A 10,849-nucleotide genomic window follows, 5' to 3' on the forward strand; every position below is an offset into this window, starting at 1 on the left:
TCTCGATCATCTATTTGACTGTTGAACACAAGATTATCATCTCGGTCATTGGTAATCAGATTCTGTCGTCTCTTTTTGAGTTCAACACGAAGCAATTCTTCATTCATCACATTTTTCCCTTTATCTTCTCTTTTTGAAGTTAACGCTATGACTTCTTTCGATACCAAAGTTACACAAAGTGCATAACTTCTACAACTTTTATTCTTCGTATATACTTAACGTCCATATCGTCATTCAACAAAGCTGGCTCAATCGGCATATTACCCGCCTCATATGGAACTTCAAACTTTAAGTCATACCTTGATCTGTCTATATCGACTCTCTTGCACACCTTGTCGACTAACTCCATGTACGTTGTCTCTTTCGAAACTTCAAGCGGAAATGTTCTCGCGTTTTTGAACACGTATAAGTGTCCATTTCTCTCCCACGTATCGTTAATCATCAATAAAACTGCAAGAAATATCACAAAAATACATTATATTACATTAAACTTCGATTTTTCCAAACTCATCGGAATTGGTCAGAGAGGTCGGAAACGGTCGGAATTGGTTAGAATTGGTCGGAGAGGTCGAAAACGGTCGGAAATTGGTCAGAATTGGTCGGAGAGGTCGGAAATGGTCGGAATCCATCGGATTCGGTCGGAAACTATCGGAACGGTTGGACTGGTCGGAATCTGTCGAAATTGGTCGGAATTTCTGCTTGAATTTCATCGATTTTTACATGAATTTCATCCGAAAAGGTCGGATTTCATCGGAAATAACGTCAAATTCCGGAAAGTTTAACCTACATCTACCAACTTTATTTATTCTACACAAACTATATGACTAAAGCTATAAAAGATGAATGGAGAAGCATACTTACCCATTTTGAAGGAATTCAACCAATTGGATACGCGAAATGATGAGAAAATGAGAGAGAATGAGAGATTTTCAATAAGTAGAGAATGAGTTTTTTTTAGTAGTGTTATATGGTCTTGTAAGGGTATTTTCGTCCAAAATTGGTACAAAAGTTCAATTGTGGATATTTTTTTGAGTAGGGGATGTAATTGAGATATTTTCATAATTTTCTAACCAAATCCTTGAGCGCCGTTACTTTGCGTCCACTTGTTTTTAACTTCCATTATCTCCCAAGCTCGCCAAATTCCAAACCCTTGCAAAATCTTGCCCTCAACTTCCATTGATGTTGTTATTCGCCAACTTATGATGGTCTCTCTCAGATTCTCCATTGGTCTAGACAAATCCAGTTACTCAAAGAACCCGAATTCCTCACCGAGCTCAATCCCTTTCCATGTCGGAAGAGCTTGCGTAGTCAATTCCGTCACTAGGGTCACTCACGTCAAGTCAAGTAAGCCCTCGAGCGAAGAAATAAGCTTGAGCTTGTTGAACACAGAGCCGTTGCGGAGCGAGAATCGAAGTAACAGCAAGAAAGAGAGCAAGAGAAATGTCGGTTCTAAGGCTGGTACTCCGATCAGAAGGAATCGTTGGGAGAGAGAATTGGAGTGCTTGTTCATCAGCGACGGCGATTTCGACGTCGATTACTCTGTGATTAGGTCTGATCTTAGCTTGGAGCAGTGTAATTCGGTTTTGAAGAGGCTAGGCGATGAAAAGGCGTTGAGATTCATCGATTGGATGAGAAACAACGGAAAATTAGAGGGGAACAAAACCGCTTACAGTTTCATTTTCCGGGTTTTGTGTCGGAGACATGATTGGGTTCTGGCGGAGAATCTGATCGAGGAATCAAAGACCCAACTCGATTTCCAGATCTTCAACGCCCTTATCCACTATTGCTCGAAGCTCGGCCGAGCCGATTTGGGGGCCAAGTGGTTTAGAGCGATGCTCGATCGGAAAATTGAGCCCAACGCCGCCACGTATGGCATGCTCATGGGTCTCTATCGAAAGAGCCGGAGCGTCGAAGAAGCTGAGTTCACGTTCTCTCACATGAGGGCCGAGTATCCGATGATCGCCATCACTGTCCGATCAGCCTACTCCGCGATGATCACGATCTACACCCGGCTCGGCCTCCACGGCAAAGCCGAGGAGGTCATCGAGCTGGTGAGCTCCGACGGAGTGAGACCCGATTCGGATATCTGGCTCGCGATGCTCAACGCGTATAGCCAGCAAGGGAAGCTCGACGAAGCCGAGGCGGTCTTGGTCTCCATGAGAGAGTCCGGATTTGTTCCGAATATCGTGGCTTACAACACGTTGATCACCGGGTACGGGAAGGCCTCGAAGATCGAAGAAGCTCGACGGGTTTTCGCTTCCATCGAGGAAGTTGGTTTGGAGCCCGACGAGACGAGTTACCGGTCGATGATCGAGGGTTCGGGCCGGGCCGGGGATCATGACGAGGCGGGCCGGTACTATAGGAAGATGAAAGACTCGGGCTTTAAGCCCAACTCGTCGAACCTCTTCACGATGATGAACTTGCAAGCGAAGCACGGGGACGAGGAAGGGACGGCCGAGATCCTCCTCGACATGTTGGAGACCGGGTGCGAACGCGCCTCGATCGTCGGTGTCCTCGTCCGGGCCCACGAGCGGTTCGGGAGGATCGAGAAACTGCCGTCGGTCTTGAGAGGCTCGCCGTGGCTTCGGAGCCACGTGATGTCGAAGCAGGCTTCTTGCTCGGTCGTGGTCTCGGCGTACGTGAAGCACGGGCTCGTGAGCGAGGCCGTCCGGGTTCTGAAAGCCAAGGCGTGGAGAGACCCGGGTTTCGAGGAGAATCTCTACCACATCCTGATCTGCTCATGTAAAGAGACGAACCGGCTCGAGAACGCGGTCGAGATCTACTCTCAGTTCCCGAAGAGGGACAAGCCAAACATCCACATCGCGTGCACGATGATCGACATCTTTGGCTCGATGGGCCGGTTCGAAGAAGCCGAGCGGGTCTACCTCGAGCTGCGATCCTCTGGGGTGGCTCTAGACGTGGTCGGGTACACGATAGTCGTGCGGACCTTCGTCCGATCGGGAGCGCTGGACAAGGCCTCCGCGGCGATCGACGACATGGAGAAGCAAACCGACGTAATAATCTCGCCCGACGTCTATCTTCTCCGCGAGATGTTCCGTCTCTATCAACGCCGAAACGACGTCGAGAAGCTCTCCCGGCTCTACCACAGGTAAATATGGCCATAAACCGGTTAACCGGTTAAACTTGTAACTATTTTATACAAGTTAACAGTTAATCGTTAAAGATTTAACCAGTTAACTATGATTTTTTTGGGACGATTGACTAATCAACCTTTAGTAATCCATGTTATGTTTATGAGTGGTTACTTACATGCGGAGTTAGGAATTGAAGTCGGAGGTAAGGGGAGGGGGCAAATTTGAAAGAAAAAAAATTCAGGGGGGGCAAATTGAAAAAAGTCATTTAAATTTGGGCTAAAATTTAGGATAAAATTTTACAATTTTCAAAGGCTCGAGGGGGCATTTGCTCACCTTGGACTCCATGTAGCTTGGCCTTTGGTTGCTTAAGCACGGTGAACTGCGAAATAATCGGTTAAAATGTAAATTAGTTAAATTTTAACCAGTTAAAATGTCGACATTTAACCACAGGGCTTCGTCGAAGAAGGAGAGCCGGGCGGGGTGGGACAAAGGGATGTACGAGTGCCTCATAAACTGCTGCGCCCGCGCTATCCCCATTGACGAGACCTCGTCGCTCTTCCAAGAGATGTTACGGCGCGGCTTCGTCCCAAACACGGTGACCGTCAACGTTCTGCTACACCTCTACGGGAAGGCGAAGATGTTCCGGAAGGCGAAGAAGCTCTTCTGGCTGGCCGAGAAGTGGGGTCTCGTGGACGTGGTGTCGTACAACACGCTGATATCGGCGTACGGAAAAAACAACGAGCTCGGGAAGATGAGCTCGGCCGCGAAGCTGATGAGCTTCAAAGGGTTCTCGGTCTCGCTCGAGGCCTACACGTCGATGCTCGACGCGTACGGGAAAGGGAACGACATGGAGAGCTTCCGGGAGGTTCTAGAAAAGATGAGGGAGTCCGGGTTCGGCTCGAGCCCTTACGGCTACAACATCAGGATCAATATTTACGGGAAGCGGGGCTGGATCGATGAGGTGGCGGGGGTGCTGGCAGAGCTCAGGGATCGCGGGGCCCGCCCGGATATTTGCGGGTACAACACGCTGATAAAGGCTTATGGAATCGGCGGGATGGTCGAGGAAGCTGTTGGGGTGGTGAGAGAGATGAGGGAAAATGGGGTCGAGCCCGATAAGATCACTTACGTTAATCTCATCACTGCGGCGAAGAGGAACGATGAGTTTCTCGAGGCCGTCAAGTGGTCGCTTTGGATGAAGCAGATGGGACTCTAGAACATTGAAGGCCCACTTTTGTACATTTCTACTGTGCCAGTAAATAATTGTTTCTGAAATTTCGCAGATTTTCAAACAGATTTCCTGTAAAGTTCTGTATAAAAAAATAAAAAAATAAAAAAAAAATTCGACAGCCTTTGGCCGAAAAAGGAAAAAGAACAAACCCCTACGGTGACCGGCAAACAGCATTGTAGAATTTTTAGAGCTACGTTTTTTTGTTATTTAGAATGTGATGTAAATTTTTCAAATTTTTGTTATTCATTATTGTAAGCGAATCATATGAGATATCAAATGTACAACCACAATTTTAATAAATGTTAACAATAGTTTCATATATATATTATCCCTGTATATCAGTTTTTTCTCTTCATAATTTTGGGAACGATTTCATACTCGTAATAACTCGAGTTACGCTTAATCACAATTCACAAACCATATATGTCTCTCCAGTCCAACCAAAGCTCATGAGTTAATAAAAGCTAAAAACAGAATTAAAAATAATAACAGAATACGTACATGTAGGTTTTTTGACACGATAATATAGAAAAAAAAAAAAAAAAAAAAAAAAAAAAACAAAATTTATTCATCCACGAAGCACGAAGAAAATTACCAAAATCACGTATAATTTTTCATGTAAATTAGTTTTTTTTTTTTTTTTTTTCATAATATGGGAACAATTATATACTCACAAGAATTAATCATAACAGAACGCAATAAAGTAGGCGTCTAAGTTGATAAAGTAGGTCAAAAAATAAAAAAAAAACAAGCATTCATTCATTCACGAAGCATGAACAAAATCACACACCAAGTCTAAGATAACTACCAAAACAAACAAAAAAATAAAAAGAGAATTAAAAAAAAAAAAAAAATGCTAAGGGCAATCTTGGTCGAGCCAAAGATGAATATCAGTAGGATAATTAAACTGTTGAAGGGTAGTGCAATTTGCTTTGACCTCGTTGAGGTAGCTGCAACAAACGGGGTTTCCAAATACGTTGTTCTCTTTCCTCAGCTTCGTCATCAATTCCCTGAAGCAATCGTCCTGCTTTGCGAACATCTTCGACGAGTAACACCGCTCGAACTCCGCCTCCGTCATCCTCGACGGCGGAGGAGGAGGAACCGACGTCTCCGCTTGGTCTTCAGTCTCCTCCACCGGCGAGTGGCTGAAACGCGAGTTGAGCAGGAAAAGAAATATCATAACCAGTGATAGGATCACTGCCTTTTTCTCGAATCTCTGAATTGTCACCATTGGAATTTGGAAACTTTTTTTTTTTTTTTTTTTTTTTCTTTTCTTTACTTTCTGTTTGTTGGTTTGGTATGATTTTTATTAGGGTTATATTAGTATGATACGATGATTCATAAGGATATTATTTCATTTGATCACGCACTTAAATATTTTATTTAAAAGATTTCTGATCTATCAAGTCTCCAAAAATACATGACGAGAAATCTATAATAATAACTATTTATTTAGGGAAGAGAAGATATACCCAGTTAAAACAGAGTTAATATAAGTCGAAAACAAAAACAGAGTTAATATATATATATATATATATATATATATATATATATTTTTTTTTTTTTTCTGGTAAGTAATATTATTGGCCAAAATTATATGACATACTATAATAGTGTAAGCGAATGTGGTATTATTGACCAATATTGCATAATCTAGCACAAAAACTGTTGTTTGCACGAAAATGAACAATGATTTAAAGCATCGGGTAGTTCGACCCAATGCCGGACCAAGCGGCCGCACCCGAGCCAAAGGTGTGAACTCGAAAGTCTCGAGTTGAAGTTTCTCCAGTCGGAGTTCTTCTCTTAAGGAGAGAAAGGGGTGAATGGGGGGTGTAAATATGATTCTTGTGAGCTGTCTACGTACCCGCATCGCGGGATCAAGTCAAAACGTAGTTCAAGACGTATGTGTACGTTGTTGTGAGGCGCGGAGCCTGGATGGTGTGCTCGATAGAGGATGGAGCGCGGAGGAGTCCTCGGCGACGTCTCGGGACTCTACGATCGAGTAACCCATGAGAGAGTGTGTGTTTTCTCTCTTTCGAGACATAGGAGATTCTCAGTGGAGAATTCCGAGCGCAGCTTTGTGCGTTGGAGGTGTAGGGAATTTTCAGTGGAAAATCCCAGATGCAGCTTGTGCGTGAGACGCGTAGGGGATTTTCAGTTAAAAACCCTAGGCGTAGCTTGTGTGCTAGACTAAGTGCTCGATCAGAGGAAATTGTGCCCAGAAAGTCTCCGGCAACGTTTCAGAACACTGAGAGCGAGTAATCTTGGAATGAATGTCTCTCTGCCCTTCACTGATAAAGGGTATTTATAGTGAATGAGGAGGCCTAGGAGGGCCTCTGGACATACCTCAAGGAGCAGGGAGCAGGTTTTGGGCGCGCCATACTGTTTCAGGGCGCGCGCGCAGTATTTGGGAGCGTGGCGCGAGGCACCGGTTAGCAGGCGCGGCGCGCCGCGCACGTGCTCTTTTAAGGAGTGCGCAGAGCGCATGCTCATTTCGAGGAGCACGCGATGGAAAATCCCTGCTCCATGTGGGAGCCTGGACTTAGGACTTTTTGGGCGATTCGAATGGACTTTAGCCGTTGTGGGCCTCAGTGGGTTTTTTAGCGACCCAGCCCGTTGGACTTTCGGAGTTCGGGATTTTACGCAAGTCGACACGAGGACTTGTCAGTCGACTCGTGGAAGAAGGTCGTCGCTCCTTGGGACCTCCGACCTAACCATCGGCCCATTAAGCGGCGTGTATTTTTGATGTTTTGGGTTTTTCGAGAACAACCGATAATATTAGCCCCCCAAGTTCGTTGCTCGAGAGGCCCGGGCGATGAACTTTAGTTGTTTTACGTCGAGTTTTTGAGGAAAACCGATTTTCGTGAGTTTCGTCGTCGCGAAGCCTTTTTTATGGTGACGCTGTTGGTGATTATTGAACCTTGATAACCATATTAAGTGCAGAAAAGATTAATTACACTAACAAGAGCTAATTAATATTATGGTTATCTAACAAGATCTAGATTTACTTATTAATTATTCTGGAAAGCAATATCAAGCAACCAATAAGAGCTAGGTTCAGAGATTCAGTAATAGTTACATGTTTTGGATCACCTACTGAATCTTCAAACTTTGACTCCTCCGTCTTCAATCTTGAAAGACTATCTTCAAGCTTTTAGCTCCTTCTTCAAGCTTTAGCTCCTCGATATTCTGAACTCGTCTGTGATGACACCGTAATCTTTCAAAACGTAATCTCCGAGACGAATAAGAGAGATGAGTGGGCACAATCTTTATCTCACTACGATCTACAACGAGGTATTTGGATCGCACCATGTTTATGAGATTGGAATCATGGAGTTCCAAGAGGGGGAGAGGGAGAGTCGGCCGAGAGAGAGAGAGAGAGAGAGAGAGAGAGAGAGAGAGAGAGAGAGAGAGAGAGAGAGAGAGAGAGAGAGAGAGAGACAGAGAGAGAGAGAGAGAGAGAGAGAGAGAGAGAGAGAGAGAGAAAAGCTCTATTTGGTCGAAATTTCTAATGAACAAAAGTGTGTTTTTCTCGTCTAATGAACCCTGTATTTATAGTACTGGAAAAGATATATTCTTGGTAGTTTCCAAAATATATTTTCTAGTGAATCTAAGCTTGACCATTGGATCTTATCTCATGAATCCTACTTTCTCTCTTAGTCATCAGATCAATATATATGAGATTTTATATCCTGTTTAAATAGAGAATATTTATTAATGAGAGAATAAATGAAATATGTTATTTCCATTTAAATATTATTCTCATTAATATTCATGAGAGGTAATAAAGGACAATATATTATTTCCTTTTAAATATTATTCTCTCCTCATATTCATGAAAGAGAATAAAGGACAATATCTTATTTCCTTTTAAATATTTATTCTCTCTCATTTATTTAAACAACTAAAGAGAAAATATTGGTAAGTACCAATATATGGCATTGACGAATTTTAACCTCTAGACCAAGGAGGATTTGTGCAAATCATGTGCCGGAATTCTCCAAAAAAATCCTCCACCTCATTGTGTGCAAGGTCCAATTTCTTAAAACCCAATTTATTTGCTTGGTCCAACAATAAACAAATAAGTAATTGATTAATTATTTACTTGATCAAATATTTAATAATTAATACTACCATAAATAATTATATAATTATGCAAATACCCATATTTCAGAATTGATGCTGTCAATCACAATTACAGCTAGTGAGATTATAATAATGAAAACATTATTATTCGAAAGTTCTTATTCGCTTTTATCAGAGCAGAATCGAGGACTAAGGACCTAATATTAGAAGCTTAACAAATTCGATGAAAAGACAAAAAAGTCATTTCTCTTTTCTACATCGATTTGTCTAATCTTGGTCAGACTCCATCTTGCAAGCCAAGATTGAATCCTCCTTGGTACTAGAATTATATTTACTCATCGCGACGAGTGTCCAGGGATATAGTCAGTTCGTGATCAAGATCCTCCAGGTTCAACCCGTGTCGAGAAAATACAATTATTCCGTTATACTTTTCTTGACACATATAAGCCCTAAGCATTGTTGCTTCTCCAGCGAAATCTATCGGTTCTGTAACCAACCCTTAGGTGAGAGAACATTTACCTTCTTTCAGGAAGGCTGGATTCCTTATCTGTAAATCACTTCCCACTCGAAACATGTTCCGCAATGCTCCCAGACATAAGATGTGATTAGCATGATAGTGGTCTTTTGACGAATGAGTCAAAGAGTACGGTAACATAATCCAGGTCATACACTTACCACAAGTGTAGAATGCTCTCACTAAGTGATCAAACTTCACTTGTGTTCCACATATATGATTTCAGATTCTGCAACCCAGGCATGAACCAATCATCGACCAGTTTTAGTTCACCACCCGAGCTCAGATGCCGTACATCAGTTCGATACAAAGACTATGAGTTGATGAATTTTGATAAATATTAATATATAAGAAATAACGCTTTCGATTCGAATAACTTATAAATGCCAAAACTTTATTTTATTAATATTTCAGCGAGAATTTACAAAAGTATCTTCTTGTGGGCAAGAATTCCTAACAGGCGCGCCGCGCATCGGGCTGGCTCAGTGCGTGACGGGTTTACGCGATGCCGCGCGTGCACGTGGCGTGGTCGGCCCCAAGAGGATTTTTTCCTCTTTTTCTTGCTTCATTTTCCATCCCTTTTTGTAGTTGGATTAGGATTCGTACTTTTGGAATCCAACAAATCGTGCGCGTGGCATGGTCGGCCCCAAGAGGATTTTTTCGTCTTTTTCTTGCTTCATTTTCCATCCCTTTTTGTAGTTGGATTAGGATTCGTACTTTTGGAATCCAACATTTTCAACCCCTATGTGCCTATAAATAAGAGCACAGCTCTATATGTTTTTCACAACTACACGTGCTTTTTCTCACTTTTTTGTCTCTCTCTACACTAGTGCATAATGGAAATTCTGTTCCCCTTCTCAACCAAAGATCCCGAGGTGGATTTTTCTCACTTGCTTCAAGACTCTTATCATGCAGAGAGCGATCTATTTTTGGAATTGGAGAAGATTCCCGTGCACGTGGAGGAGGATCTAAGTGGAGTTGAGCAGTGGCTCGGTGTGCGCGAGGCGGGTGCGACTGCGCCCGTCACTCAGCCTATGGAGCGGGAGTAGGTGCGCATGCCGACTTGGCATGGCGCGGACGAGGGAGCCGGTCAACGTAGTGTGTCGGGAGAAGTTGTGGCCCGCCTCGTGATCAACCTGGTTGTCGGGGGACGCGCAATGCGCCAAAGTTTGATGCGCTGGACCGAGTGTCCAGCTTGGATGCTCCGAGGGTGCCGGAAGATGGTGTTGATGCCTCTTTGCTGCTTTGCCAGAGTGGATTCTCGACCTGATTGACTGTGTGGACGTCTTTGGGCCGAAATTGGATGATCCCAGTGGCGACTCGGAGACTTGTCTGGGGGGTAGGGGTTCTACCACGGAGTGTCCAAAGAAAGTGATGGCGACTGCCTTAGCCGTTTTGAGGGGGGGACAGCTCTCCTACGGGAGACGAACACGTCGATTTCAAGTAGTTATTTATTTTCTAGCGCAAGTGTTTAGCGCATTTCTTTCCTTAGGAGTTTCCTTTTTCGGCGCACTTGTCTTAGCGCTTGCTTTTTAGGATTTTTCCCTTTTTGGCGCAATTGCCTTCGCGCTTACTCTTGTAGGAATTTTGGAGAAGTTAATCCTTTATATGCAGTATATCTTTTTGATCTTTTGAACAATTCTGCTCATTTTTATCGTCGGCCTGCACTATCATTCCGATTAGCCATGGTGTGTTTCGGTAGATACGCGTCTTTGTCGATTGTTTCGACGTCTTCTGCCTTGATAGGATTTGGCTCTCACTCCCTTAGCAATTGTGTTAGCATGTTTTCCTTTGAGGGGATTTGACCTGAGATTTGCGAATCGCTGTATGGTTCGCGTCTTCGTTCCCAAGCGAACGTGTCGGTTCTATAGGTTGGGACGTTTGTCGTGATGACGTGGGCGCACCATGTTTGGCGTCTTTGACCGC

General features: G+C 43.6%; 1 protein-coding gene across 1 annotated transcript; it reads left to right on the forward strand.

Moving 5' to 3' along the window:
• Positions 1-1,122: 1,122 nt before the first annotated feature.
• Positions 1,123-4,642, forward strand: LOC149395159 (Tetratricopeptide repeat (TPR)-like superfamily protein). The gene is made up of 2 exons (XM_089615539.1): positions 1,123-3,109; positions 3,546-4,642. The coding sequence occupies exons 1-2, from the start codon at positions 1,200-1,202 to the stop codon at positions 4,306-4,308; spliced, it is 2,673 nt and encodes an 890-aa protein (XP_089471665.1). The 5' UTR covers positions 1,123-1,199; the 3' UTR covers positions 4,309-4,642.
• Positions 4,643-10,849: the final 6,207 nt, after the last annotated feature.

The sequence above is a fragment of the Urtica dioica genome, chromosome 5 (assembly GCF_054948205.1).
Source record: "Urtica dioica subsp. dioica isolate 48M chromosome 5, U.dioica_male_clone48M_v1_H2, whole genome shotgun sequence".
Lineage (NCBI taxonomy): Eukaryota > Viridiplantae > Streptophyta > Magnoliopsida > Rosales > Urticaceae > Urtica > Urtica dioica.

Coding starts and splice junctions, on each gene's coding strand:
- LOC149395159 (XM_089615539.1), top strand. CDS start 1,200: ATGATGGTCTCTCTCAGATTCTCCATTGGTCTAGACAAATCCAGTTAC. Junction 3,110..3,545: donor CTCTCCCGGCTCTACCACAG/GTAAATATGGCC, acceptor ATTTAACCACAG/GGCTTCGTCGAAGAAGGAGA.